Source organism: Miniopterus natalensis, chromosome 22 (genome assembly GCF_054644295.1).
Source record: "Miniopterus natalensis isolate mMinNat1 chromosome 22, mMinNat1.hap1, whole genome shotgun sequence".
Lineage (NCBI taxonomy): Eukaryota > Metazoa > Chordata > Mammalia > Chiroptera > Miniopteridae > Miniopterus > Miniopterus natalensis.
The window spans coordinates 5,408,162-5,422,867 of record NC_142102.1 but is presented as its reverse complement, the minus strand read 5'-3'; the positions used below and the strand labels follow the sequence as shown (position 1 = coordinate 5,422,867).

The window sequence follows — 14,706 nt, the reverse complement described above, 5'->3', positions numbered from 1 at the left end:
GTTAAGAAATCCCTGTGACCTGGGTACGTTATGCAAAGCACGGGTTTGTGTCGTTGCATGAGGGGCAACATAAGTTGCCTTTGGTTTGGAGCCAAAGGGTAACTGTTCATGGAGATAGTGACTCAGTATCTGAAAATTAAGAAAAATCATGCTGGGCAGCAGGGGGCTGGAGGGGCCTGAAGGTCAAAGGCTGAGCCCAAACCCAGCTGCACATTTGTGTGAACAGCCCAGGCTGAGTCTGCTGTCTCTGCAACCTCATCTCTTACTGGTGGTGCTTTGGGGAAGGGAGAGGGGTGACCACAGATATGTAAAATTAATAGCATGGTCAGGCCTTTTAGCAGGATCGGCTGGAGTGTGATATGCGTGCTGCAGGAGTGTGACGGCACACAGTGGTCAGCTGCCACGTCCGACTCAGTCATTTCAGGGGCTCAAAGGCTTAACATATGTCCAGTGAAAAGGAAGTGTGGCCCTTCACTTCATGGAAAGCTCACAAACAATCTCAAGGTAACAAAATAGTTGAACCAACAATACATTTGTGTCTTTATAGCCAATATATTACCTATATCTATTTAACAAAAGTTACATCTCATATATTTCTTGGTTCTAAAGTCTTTATTCATATTCAGTAATTCATATGAAGGACAAATCTGTCTTAATTTTCCATATCATAAAGAAATATACCATAGTCACTGTTTTTGACGTGATCTTTCCTAGGAAATTTCTCGTGCCCGTTCATTTGATAAGAATGTCATCTTGTGCTATTATGTCAGTATTCTGCTTAATTTCTATTACATTTTTCATAAGCTAAGGAAAACTTTTTCTTTAAAAAGTTAGATGTTTCTTCTTATTAATTCTGTACCATATTTACAGTTGAGGGAAACTGTTTTAACTGAAGTGTAAAATGGTTAACATTGGCAAATGATACAGTCCGCTTAGAGTTTACAAAAAATGTATACCAAATAGACAGTAAACAAAACAAGCACTTGGAAAAGTTCTTTGAAAGCAGACCTAGGGACATCACCTGCATCCTCTGCACAGATTTGTTAAAAGGCCGGATCTAGAAATGGACTATCAGGAAACAAGGAAACCAAGTGCACACAGTAGGATGTGTTCTCATACAGCTGTACGTGGCATCGTTAGGAGTGACTGATGCGAACACCTTCTCTAGAAGCCTTACTCTAAATCTTTCACTCGGTGACAGATTTCTTCTGTGAAGTCTGAACATTTTGCGTTGCCTCCCAAATCTTTTGTTAAGCTCTGAGAAAAGAAAAAAGCAAAAGTAAAAATGTATTTGTACTAAGTCAAAGCAAGGATCATTTCGTTTAAAGCACCTGGTAAGATTCCAGATGAGCAAGTTGCCTGGATGCCCTTTCATTTAGTTCATGTCAAAAGCTGGGCCCTTCCCACCACATCCACCTATCCCAGAAGGATGGCAAAGGCCCTTTGTCCATATGACAGGCCCCAAGAAAACACCTAATTATGGACATTTAATATCTAAGCAAGGGAACCATAAATCCCTTAGGGAATTTCTAAAGTTTAAAAAAACTTGACATATTTTGATGTTTTTGGAGGTTTGCAAGCAAATACTAAGGTTACATTTAAATTACTAACTCTTCAACTTCCTTCTTTAGGGAAGAAATTCTCCCATACGGCCACTCTGTTTCCTACCAGCTTATCCTCTCTTCACTCCCAGAAAGGCCTCCATATATTTCTCTTGTACCAGCACATCCTGCAAAATCAAAAGGGCCTACTGTGTAATTTGGTACCCCTCTGCTGGGCTCTATAGGTTAAATTCACAAATGTGCTATCAGAATAATAAATAAACAAAATCATACTCCCTTCAGTAGGACTATCAGGCTGTTAAAAACAAGCTTCGGTTGCTTTATTTTGGCTGTAAGAAGTAATTTCAGATTACACAATTTTTTTAAAAGGAGCCAACCTTGAAAACATTATGCTAAGTGAAACAAGCCAGTCACAAAATGACAAATATATGATTCCACTTATGTGAGGTCCCTAGAGAGGTTAAAATTGTAGAGACAGAAAGCAGAAGTGTGGGTGCCTGGGGCCAGGGGGCGTCTGTGTTCAGTGGGGCAGAGTTTCAGTTTAGGAAAATGAAGAAGTTCTGGAGATGCATGGTGGTGATGCTTGCACAGCAATGTCAGTGTACTTAATGCCACTGAACTGCACACTTCAAAATTACCAAAATGGTAAATTTTATATTCTGTGTATTTTACTGCACTATAAAAGAAAAAAAGAAGAGTCCTCAGATCATGAATCAGCTTTTAAGGGCCAGCCTGTGAAGCCATCACCTCCTCCGTTCTCCCCGCTTCTGGGGCCACAAGGGCTTATGGAAACAGTGAGGCTTGTTGGGCAAGAGCCAGACTGGGTGTGAACCCAGCTCTGCCATTTGGAGCTGTGAGACCTTAGACAAATTAATCTCTCTGTGCCTTAGTTTCTTCATCTATAAAATCAAATTCTTTACAGGATCTACCTCGCAGAGTAGTAAAGATTTGCTGAGATGACATATGCTAAGAACATAAAATGTAGGTATTTGATTACTATTAGACATTATTAATACTTTTACATTTATACATCTTGTACACGGCATATAATACCAGTGTATCACAGACACATCTGAATCTGTATCTACCGCTAGCTTTGGAGCTCCTTGAGGCCCAAGACCTCTTATTTCTCAGTTTGTTGTATTCGTCATACCTCATAATGTACACAAGAGATTTTTGTTGGGAGGAGAAAAAAGCTGCATGGAAAAAGTAAAGGCCTTCGCCAAGATCACATTGCCACCAACGGGAGACTTGGTGTGCACTGGCTCTGATTCCCAAACCTCTGCGCTTCTCAGCCCTTTCTGGTGAAACATATGGATCCTCCCTTCAGGAAATGCATACGTGTGCACACGCACCCTGCATTCACTTGGGGGCCCTTGAGGAGAGAGCCTGTTCAGCATCAGTCCTTCAGGGCTGTTGAGCGCCACCATCTGCCCCCTCTCAGGTAAAGCGCACAAAAGACAAGCATTTCACAGCACAGGGACGTGTTACGGTACCTTCCCACCCTTAATCGTTGCAAAGCAGGCAGTCTCGATCCGCGCAGCATGGTCAAACAGCCCCATGTGGCGCAGCATCATCACCGCGCTGAGCAGCAGGGCTGTGGGGTTGGCCATGTCCTTGCCAGCAATGTCTGGGGCCGTCCCGTGAACCTGCCTCAGGGAAACAGCACAGTCAGGGGGACAGGGCAAGCAGCCCTCTTCTGGGAACCTCACCAGTGGAAGACATTCCTGAACAGCGGCTGTGCCCAACTCATCAGACACATATTTAAAAATAAAGCCGCAGAGGAATAAAGGGTGAAAGTAATTTTTTTTTAAATTGCAAAACTATGGACTAACCATCTTTTCCTGTTAACTTTTGGTAAAATTTTTTAACTGAGGAAATATAAATACAAGTATACAAAACAACGGAAATGAATGAATAAACCAGGCTTATGTAAAAACTTCAACAAAGCATCACCTTTCAACAACTGGAAAACCTAAAGAGTTCAAACATATTTATCAGCTCCCCCTTCCTGGGTTCTCATGCCATCCTGACCCACATTCTGCTTTGAGTATCAGCAGGGTCCTTACCGACTCGAAGATCGCGACCCCATTGGCACCAATGTTGCCGCTTGGTGTCACACCAAGACCTCCAATCAATCCTGCACACAGGTCACTGGGGGCAGAAAGAACATCAGGGTGTTGTTTGAAAAGCAAAACATCTCCCCCAGCATCCAGACTTCAGTTTTTAAATAGCATCCTCCACTGAAAGGAACTAGGGCTCCGTAGAGAAATGGCTGACTCTAGGACTACGGTTAGGAAGAGTTAGGACAAGCCTGGAGCATGTGGCTGTGCCAGAAAGCAAATGACAGCCCAAAGGGATGCCCCCGGCCAAGTCAGGACAACAATATGAATGATAGGATGGACACGACCACTGAATAAAAGAAGTGAGTCCTGACTGATTGATATAGATACATACGAGACAAGAAAAAGCTTACTCCAGTAGTAGGATGCAAACCAATGAATCTAAGAAGAAATGATGGACTCAGAAAATCACCATTTGGCCAATATCATGAGTGTGAGTATGTAGAGAGGGAGAAATACAGTAAATGTGGTAAAATGTTAACACTTCTGGGCCGAGTACACTGGAATTCTGTGTAACATTCTTGCTACTTTTCTGTAAGTTTGAAATTATGTTAAAAGTTACAAAAAATGTCTACCCACCTACCCAGTGATACAGAAAACATTGAAGTTAACCCACCAGCCAACCTATAAAACTCTGAAGAATGTGAAGCAGGAGCTCATGATCAGGGAGCAAAAGCCCAGAGCCGATGTGGCACATAAATGAAGGAAAACCCACCAACATGTAACCACTGAAACCACCACCTGAGTTGTTACAGCTCAACTCATATCTTACAGCAAACACAATTTTTGGGCATCTATGAAGAAACCATAGGCTAAAAGAGTGCGGCCAGACTTACCTCAGAATGTCTCCATACAAATTAGGCATAACAAGAACATCAAATTGGGATGGATCCTGGACCATCTACAAGAAACAAATTTGTGCACTTGGCCATCAAAACTGCATAGCACATGGACACACTATACACCACAGAAAGGAGCAGATAAGTATGAGTATATACTTACATTCAAACATACTGTGTCAAGGTACATCTCATTAAATTTAATGTCTTTACAGTTTTCTGCAACTTCCCTGCATTTTTGCAGAAAAAGCCCATCTGACATTCGCCTGTATTTAATAAAAACAGTTGAAAGCAAAAACTTGCAGAAAGAAAAGCATCAAATCAGAGAAGTAAAGCAAGTTCAAGAAATTAAGTTCCAGAAGACAAGATGTGTAATTTCAATTACAGTAAAATTTTTTAGGCAGTAGTGTTATCCAGCAAGATTAACAACTCTCTATTAATAAGAAAATGCTAAAATTCCTTTAAAAGGTTAACTTGTCCTGTGTCTTTGTACACTCACAGGTGGTCTTTAACAGACTGGGGCTGAGAACATAAACTGCTAGAATGATACAACCAACAGTATTAGCACTATGAGCGCTGACTATTTTAAGCCCCTAAGCATGTGGCCATTTCAGAAACACTCCCACTGGGCCACTTCTACTGCGGTTTCAGACGCTATAGCTCCTCTGATAATCCTAAGCCCCTCCTTAAACTTTCAGGACCTGAATTCCTGCACTCCCCCAAACTGCTCCAGTCATTCACCCAGCGAGGCACATAACATAGGTGACTGAGACACAAGGGAAGTGCCACACCCTTCAGTGGTTACAGGTAATCTTCAGAGACATCACGAATCAGTGAGCAAGCTGGACTGAAGTAGGAAAGCCCCACCTTCGCTCCCCACACAAAGCAAGACAGGGTGCTGGCCCTGCAGGGACTCACATGATGTTGGCTTTGTGCACGGCAGTGACATTGCTCCGGTGATTGTTCCGGGCGTACTCAAAGGCGAACTCTGCAATGCGCCTGCTTGCTTCCTCGGTGATGAGCTTGATGCTCTGCACAACTCCATCCACGATCTGAAAGACAGGAAATCCTGCCTTGCTGGAACAGATGTGGCAACATCTCTGCCCTAGATGGCTGTCAGTGTGTCAACAGTAGCATTAGTCGTGTGCTCGCATGGTGCCAGCAACCGTGGCTAGCATCACACATACAGTGTGTCAGTGGGGTTAATGTTGACCCTGCCCTACAAGGTAGGTATTAGAAGCCCCATTGCACAGGTGAGGAAAACTGAGGTGCTAAGATGGTCATGTGACCAAGAGCACCCCTGTGAAGTCAGGATTCAAAATTCAAGCATGGCATGTTCCCAGGCCTGTGCTGTTCCCTGCGTATCTGTGTGAGCACCATGGGCCAGAGACCAGGACCAAGACAAATGCCCACACCTCACAGAAATCAAAGTGAACTACTTCTGGGAGATGTTTTCACTGGGAATCTGAATAACTACCCAAGTGCATAGCAAGCAACTCAACTAAGAATAACAAGTATCTGAAAGGAACGTACCACATGCTCGATTCCACTGTACTCTCCTTCTGTGTTCTCTCGAATGGTGACGATATTTACATCATTGTAAGGGGTTTTATAGCCTTCAATTGAGACACATGGTCGGACATTTGCATAAAGGTCAAAGGTTTTACGCAGCAATAAATTCATGGATGGGTGACCAGCTGCTATTGGGGTCTTTAGGGGGCCTGTAATAAAGAAGAATGCCCTGATGACAATAGGATCATCTTTTCTTTATAAACACAAGTACATAAGTTTACTTGAAATTATAATTTTTTTGGTTTCAATTTTCCATCAGAGTTGTACTCAGGGCCCTTTCTCCAAATGTCCAGTGGCTATATGACATGTCTAACATGCTGCTTCATGAACTAAGGGACAAAAGGACAGACAGGTGCCCTGTTTCTGAGTCGGGTGTTCTCTTCATCGTGGATGAGTCCATCCCGCTGGTCACCCACAGGCAATCCTTCAGCACCTACTCCCATGGTCGTCTACCCACCCACCTGGGCTGCCTTGTACGTGCATTCTGCCTGACTTTAGCTGCCCCTCAGTTTCAGGTAAAGGAAGGACATCTCAGGGAAAATTTCTGGAATGTTAACTGAGCACCTACTGATTGAGGACCAAGCATGACATGATCTAATCCTTGCCACCACCCTATGAAGTCTCAGCTCTATTACTGTCACTTAAAAGTGGAAGAATAAACCAAAATTCTTTTTGAAAAGCAAGAGAAAGAAATTTGTACAGGCCTCCCAGGCAGTTAAGTGACAGAGATTTCACACTTGATCTGTCTGGATTTAAAGCCTGTCATGTGCTAGGATTTTGAATCATGACCTTAAGCATGTGTTAACTAAAATAATAAAAATATAAAAATTATGCAAAGATAAAACTAGGTAAAGATAAATGTATACTTTCATTTGACATTAGCAGTAATACTTAATGTTTTTACTGGGGAAAAATATTTCCCAAAATGAAAAAAATAGCATCTGACTATGAGTAAGCTGTTTCATTAAAGGCTAGCTTTATTTAGCTTAAACGTATACACTTTCAAAACATAACACTGGGAGCAGAAATCAGTATCACGTCCACCTCCGAGCTACCTTTCAGGCCCATCTTGTTCTTGTCCATAGACTCTTTGGCTTCTGGAGGGATCATCCACTTTCCTCCCGGTCCTTGAATGGCAGTGACATTCCGTTCCTCCCACTGAATGGGCGCCTAGATGCCACACCACAGAGCACAGTGAACAGGAAAGACTGAGCGTGAGTGACATTCACACAATTACCAACAAACTTCTTCATCTTGGGATGCAACTGGTAAAAACACACACGATAAAGGTCCAGAAAGTTCCTGGCATGCAAGAAGAGATGTCATTCTCTGGCTTGCCCTGAGGGACTCTCCACATCACCCCTGTCAAGTCACTCCTAGCTGCCACCTGCCCACTTAAGTTTCTCACAACTCTTAAAGTGGCTATAATTAGAATAGCATCAGGAGCGGAGAAATACGGTTCACAGAAATACTACAGACAACAGATACATGTGTGAACCTGGAAAACACTATGCTAAGTGAAATAAACCAGGCATAAAGGACTCTATATTGTAAGATTCAATTCATAAGAAACGTACAGAGGCCAATCTATGGAGACAAAGTAGATCAGTGGCTGCTCGGGCTGGTGATGGGAGAAAGGAGGCTAAGAGAGATGGGGGATGGGGAGTGACTGCTAATGGGTATGGGGTTTCTTTTCTGGGTGATGAAAATGTTCTAAAATTAGATCGTGGTGAAGGTTGCACAACTCTGTGAATGTACTAAAAACCACTGAATTCTACACTTTTCAGTGGGTGAATTGTACAGTATGGGAGTTACCTCTCAGTAAGCTATTAAAAAAAGCAAAATATAGTACATAACCTATGAAGGTAACAGCTCTAAGGCATAAACCACAGCTTCATCCTTTCTTTCCACCCACATCCTCAGACGTGTACACACACATTTGGCAGCTGGCACACCAAGTGTGCACTGGGAATAAGCAGAGTAAGACATGCTCCTGTTCACAAAGACCTTACAGCTCAGGGAGTGATGACATATAAGTTCACCTGGGGAACGTGGTACTGTGTAAAAATCATTTCCTCTGCAGGACTTTTAATTAGAAGCTTACATAGAAAAACAGTATATGTGTAGTTTAAATTGGATGGGGAACATCCCGCCCCTGCCAAGGCAACCCTGGTCTGACCCTGCCAAGGCAACTGCAAGCGGAACTAGAAATTCAATAAATCCAGGAGCCTTTTTCATAGCTAATTTTTAAGTTGATAATTTTGTGTGGCCCGAGAATGATGTTATAAATATCCAAATGGCCCTTGGCAGAAAAAAGGTCCCCCACCCTGGTTTAAAGAAATTGCATTACTCAACTTACAGCTGTTGGTGGTATAAAAAACAATGATTTAGCCTTATACATTATATCACCTAGCAGCTATAGATAGTAATAATAAGCATCATGTCAAAGTCCAAGTTTCCTAAATTCCCAAAACAAAAAGGGTTTTAAAATATCTGCCTGCATTGAACACTGGGCTGTTAGAATAATACCTCACAGCAGATAATACCACATCAGAACTTTTTTTAATCTTTCAATCTCCTATATAGGGTTTTGAAGTATCAGTTCTTTTCTCTTAGGCAAGAAGGCAGAAGGCAGTAGACAGGTGACTTAACAGGGCTGCAAGACCTTAAGCCCGGGCAGGGTTCAGAGATCCACGAATACCTTGGAACTGCTTTGATTACTTTCCACAGAACTGATGCTAATGCAGCAGCTTAAAACACAGCAGCAAACACCAATGTTCAAGTTAAAATCGTCAAGATTCACAACAGACCTTACCAACTTCATACAAATGTGAACAATTCATCCTAAGAGTTCACAGACTCCAACTGGCTAAAGAACTTTTCTTCAAATTACTATTAAAGGGATTTTTAAAGTCCACTTACTTTGGCAGCATCAAAAATCTTCATAACTGCAGCTGAAATTTCTGGGCCAATACCATCTCCTGGAATTAATGTTACTGTTTGAACCTGAATGTGAGAAATCATCAAAGAACACCATAAGAATTGATTTTTGAAGGTTTAAAAAAGGATATCGTTGACAAAGAAATCCATGGGTCTCAAGAAGACCCAAATGCCATTAAGAAAACAGACCTACTTCCCCAGGGCTCATCGAAGGAGGCAAAATTTAAGAGACTCCACAGTTCCACTCTTTACCTGAGTCAAGAGGTTGTGAAAAGAATTCAAGTGATGCTCTTTAGATGAAGTAAAAATAACTTAAAACTACTCAGTAGATTTCCCAATTGATATTTCATTTCGGACAAGCTACAAAGGGACCCATTAATTCAAGTCTGTAAAAGCAAAAGAATTGAAAAATGTCAACAATGTTCTCTCTACAGTAGAGAGGGCTTCTCAGGAAGCACAGTGTTTCCTCTCCACGGGGTCCCAGAAAGCTGTTTCTCATGCAAACCTGTTCAGTTTCATGAAACACTTTCTGACACACTTCCAGAATATCACTGAGATCTGTCTTATCACTCAGAGAAAATAAGACATCACATTAAGAGAGGGTCTCCATTTTCCTGAGTTTTTCCTCTATAAAACTATCTCTTTAATGACACAGGTAATTGAAATAAACTCAGTAAAGTTTACTGGTAACCAGTAAGAATAGTTCATGCGATCATACCTGCAAAGTCTGAGTTACACTTAAGAGTGACAAGTGTATTTATAAAGTAACATCAACAATTTATTGCAAAGGCTTCAAACAAAATGAAGCCAGCATTTCAAACATACGAAAAAAATGTGTAAAGGGAAATGAGAGGATTTAAATTAGTTAAGGTAATATTCAGACCCTCTCTCTCCACTCAGAAACTATACGTCATTACTCAGAGACTTTCCCCTACCTGGAGGTTTGTCCCAGACAAGGTCCCATGCCTTTTGCAGTTCCAGCCGCCTGTGCTACTTTTTAAAAAAATCACTGATTCAAATTTCCCTGGTCTTTTGCCTTCCAGTGATACTCCCTGAGTAGGCGGACTAACTACATTTTTTGTACAACTGAAGAAATCTTTAAAAAAATTAGTTTCCCTTCATATTTCTTTGAAATATACCCCCCTCCCCACCAGGCCAATATATTTTTTTAATTGAACAGCCTGAAAATTAAGTAACAGCAGAGAGCAATTGGTCATCTCATTAGCTTTCAGAAATGCGGTTGAAATGCTCGCTTCACTGTCCTTAAGCTTGAAGCGCAGCCACACTTGGAATCTTCACATGAGCAGAGCCCAGAATGGCTGGCTTCTTCCTGTTCTCCCAAATGGCATGATGTCATCAAGCCACCAAAACAATCTACTTTATTCCACAGTACAGAAAGTAAATGGAAAAAGAAATGTACTATGGTCTTACAAATGCCTCATATAGTAAGATGCAATATGGGAGTATAGGAATTAGGAAATCCAACCCAGATTCTGGAAGAAGGCTAAAATAAAAGCATATAGGAAGTCACTGACCCACATTCTTAGAATGCTCTAAAAATGTGGAATCAGCTTTTAAAGCACAGGGCTCTAATGCTGGGAATTCCAAAAGCAGCAGGTTTCAGGAGACATAGATGAGTCTATAAAGACTGCATAAGGAAAGCATAAGCCTAAGGACTTACAGATGTCTGAGGCAACCCCGTCTGGCAACCCATTTACTGCTTTTAGGGAAGCTCACAAAATAAAAATGCAAAGCAGGTTTTGAAGCTTCTCAACAATTTTTTCTCGACCTGTAACTAGTTTTGAAAAAAAATGTCTTACCAAAATGAGATTGTGAAATAAAGTAACAGGCTCAAGGGAAATTTCTATCTATTTTTAACAAGGCTTCTTCCAGATATTAATGTGACAGGCTTACATAGCCAGCTGTAATATAATTCTTTTAAATGTGACCTAATAGATTTATGCATGTTAGCCAATAATTTTAAATATAGTATAAGTATGGCCAATTTCCCCTAATTTTAAATAAATGGATATAAAGGGCTACATAATGTGTTAGAGCATCTTTCTTGAGAAACTTCTAAAAGGAAAAAATAAAAGATATAATTATACTCACACCACCAGCAAAACCTCTGGTCACCTGTTTTGGGTTGTGGAATGCCCCCAGCAGCCGAGAGACCTATATTAATATCAACAAAGAAATGTCACGCACAGAATTAAACCACATGCATTACAAGGCAAAGTTAAAGCCATTTCTGACAGCCGCTAACGCTGCAAGTTTGCAGAGATATTTGGGAACTTCCGAGGAGTATTTTCTCATATATTAGCTCAATGTGGCAAGCTGTCTCAGATCTGGAAACCTAAATATTCAGATTACCTTCTGCTTTGAGAACTTAAGTTCTATATACTGTAAAGTCAGTTTTATGAATGTAAGTTGTCAAAAGATGTTGAAGGTAGAATGAAACTATACTCTTTCAGGTCAGTCATTGGATTTCCCTCAGATGACCTGTCTTTGAAGCACCTCCTGCTCCAATCCCTAAAGGGAGAAACTGGTCCCACAGAGGTCAAATGCTGTCAAAGGTCACATGGGGAGTCCATGTCACAGGAGAACCTCATCATCTGATTCCACAACCCAACACTCTCAGCATCTATGTGTTTTAGCATCACACACAAATCCAGGTCTAAAGAGGTAATATGCGGAACCCAGTTACTGAATAAAACCATTACTGATGTCGATGAACCATGGTGTGCTTGATGACTGCAAAATAAATCTGTTGATAGCCAGGAAAGCTTCAGCATGTGTTCCTTCTGCAGGAACCAGGTGCTTTCACATTATTTTATTTAAGCCTGAAACAACTCTGTGAAGCAAATATAGATATTTTACAGATGGACATATTAAAGCTCAGAGATGTTAAGTAATTTGTTCAGGGTCACACAGCCAATCAGTGGCACTGTCAGGATTTAAACCAAAAGACTGCTATATTCCAATGTAGAGCTTTTTTCACACACAAAAAAATGCATGTGAACGTCATTTTAAACTCAAAAAAGGAGTTGGAGTATCAAATTCTACAGGAAAAACGATTGTTTTTTATGGTAGGTTTCTAGGGGACTGTTCTTGACGGCACCAGCAGACCTGAGGGCCTCTCTTCCCTGTGCCTATAGCTGGTGGTGTGACCTTGGTCCCAGAGCAGGCAGAATGGGACTAATAACTGGGAACACCCAGCCGCCTGGGGAGCCTGGGTTCCTCTCGCGGTCTGACACCGACTTCCTCCGTGACCTTGAGAATGACCTCTAAAGGCACTGGTGAGCGCCATCCAGGAACCAAGAAGCCCCAGAGATGGTCTGAGCCGTGCCCAGCCCCGATATCCCCGCTGTCAGGAGCGCGGAAGCTCTCCAGATCGCAGAACGTCACCAAAAAGGCGGAGGAGCTGCCGGATTCCCTCTCCGAGGGTTCAGGGGACAATTCTAAGGTGTTAGGTGCCCCTGTCCTTCGGAGGGGACAGAGCCGCAGGGGCAGACCCGGGGGAAAGCTGGCGAAGGCGGAGGGGGGAGCGAAGACCTGGCAGGAGGCGGCCTGGGTTCCCCCACCGGACCTCGCCTGCCCGGTGACCGCAGCCCGCGAGCTGACCCGGCCCGGCCGAGCGGACCTGAGGAGGCCGGGCCGTCAGCGCAGCGCGGGCCCGACCTCAGGCCGTCCCGCCGGACGCGGGCCTGGGCTCCGGCCTGGGGCACAGACTGGGGCAGGGCCGCGCCCCCCTTCGTCCCTGTCATCTCCCTCCAGCGCGGCCCTCCCAGGGCTGGCTGCCCACGCGCAGCGCGCGGGCCACGGAGCCGCCTCCGCATCGGCCCCGCCCGATCCACGCGGCCGCCGCTCGCCCGCCCCGCGCTCACCTTGGACATCCACGCGGGCCCCGCCATCGCGTCTCTCTTCTCACCGCGGCGACAGCGCGGCTCTAGTGCGCAGTCGCTCCTCCGGGGCCTGGCCACGCCCCTTGGAAGCCCGGGCCCTGGAAGCCCCGCCTCAGAGCCCGCCCAGGGGATTCTCCTCGCAGCTTCCGTGCCAGCCGGGACTCGGGCAGCCTCCGCTGGCCAATCGCCAGGCTCGCTCCACGTTGACGTACGCAACCACGACCCGGAAGTTGCGCGGTTCGGGTCTCCCTGCCGGCTCCGCCAGCTGGCTGTTCATTCATTGACTCACCAATTAGGTACGATCGTGGCGCTGCGCCTTCTTCGCGCTAGTCACGTCTTACCATCTGCCTTTTTTATCACAGCCATCCTGGAGTGGGTGAACTGGTATCTCATTGCAGTTTTGATTTGCATTTTCCTGAAGGCTAATGTAAATACAGCCTTTCTTGACCACTCTATTTTAAATGGCAACACCTCCCTACTGTTTATCCCCCTTCCCTGCTCTATTTTTCTATAGCACTTTTCTCACCACCTGGCATACCATGCGTATTTCACTTATTTATTTACTGTTTGTCTCCTCCCTCCCCCAGGGGTAAGTTCCAAGGGGGGCAGGATTTCTGTTCTGTGCTGTGCTGTATTCCCAAGGTCTATAGAAATAAACACAGGTCCCCCTGCCCTAGACAGGGCCCAGATTTAAATCCACCTATTACCATCTATGGGTAAGTCACTTTCTTTAAGACTATTTATTCACCTGTGAAATGGGATAATGACACCAAACTCTATGGACTTAAGACGTGTTTGTGAAATAACGTTCAGTAAATGGGCACAGAGCAGGTAATCAATGCTTCTTCCCCTCTACCCACCCTTCCTGGAAACAAATGCACACACTGTCATTATCAGGGCCACACCCAACAGCTGGGACCCACGGGTGCAGGGGATTTGGAATGAGAGAATGAGATGGAGTCTTGTTCTGCCACTTCCTAGCTGGGTGGCCCTGGGCAAGTCTTTTTGCCTCTCTGAGCCCAGGGTTTCTAATCTGTAAAATGGGAACTGTACCCCTTGATCCTCACAGCATTGTATTAGTTCAAGAGAGAACATCATTCAGGGCACCGGCAATAGCAATAAAGAAGGATTTGTTTTGGGAGTTTTCTAGTCAGGTTGGTGCTTCTAATTTTCGCCTGTGGGAGGAGGGACTCCCAGAACTGAAAACTCAGTCTTCTGCAGAAATTCTGGCATTTCTACCTGGAAGGCTGGAATGCAAGTGCACGGAGATCAGCTATTGTAAAAGAATGGGCCAGAGCAGGATCTGAACGCAGACTACTGGCCCATTCACAGGCATGTGGAATCTAAGATGGGAAGAATTTTTGTAAAAGCGATTGTGTGGTTTGGAGAGGTTTTGATTTCTCCAACTGTAACATGAGAGAAAGGGGGAGTGCAGATGGGGACAGTCTTCCAGAGGCCTGTCTCTGCTCTAAAATTCCACAATCTCGGAATTCCTGGTCACATATCACGATTTCTTTCCTATGGACGAGGCTCCTACCCTACGTGTCCAATAAAAACGAAGGGATGGGGAGGTGGACTCTGCCTCTGAGTCCAGCCACGTTCGGCCACTTCCCAGCCGTGATAGTATTTGTTTAAAAGCCTCAGAAAACGCCCTGGCCTTTGTCACAGTAAGTCTCTGGACACAGTAAGTCCTTTAAATCGTGTCAAGTTTCACGCGTGTGTCCAAGGATTCAAAGACAGGCAAGCCAATCCTATTCTCCTCCCT

General features: G+C 43.9%; 1 protein-coding gene across 1 annotated transcript; it reads right to left on the bottom strand.

The window, feature by feature from the left end:
- Positions 1-730: 730 nt before the first annotated feature.
- IDH3A (isocitrate dehydrogenase (NAD(+)) 3 catalytic subunit alpha) lies at positions 731-12,950 on the bottom strand. The gene is made up of 11 exons (XM_016209592.2): positions 12,924-12,950; positions 11,149-11,211; positions 9,019-9,102; positions 7,152-7,266; positions 6,058-6,245; positions 5,443-5,576; positions 4,688-4,790; positions 4,522-4,586; positions 3,632-3,716; positions 3,059-3,211; positions 731-1,257 (listed from the first exon to the last, which is right to left on the bottom strand). Exons 1-11 carry the CDS (start codon positions 12,948-12,950, stop codon positions 1,174-1,176), a joined length of 1,101 nt encoding a protein of 366 aa, XP_016065078.1. The 3' UTR covers positions 731-1,173.
- Between the last annotated feature and the right edge of the window lie 1,756 nt (positions 12,951-14,706).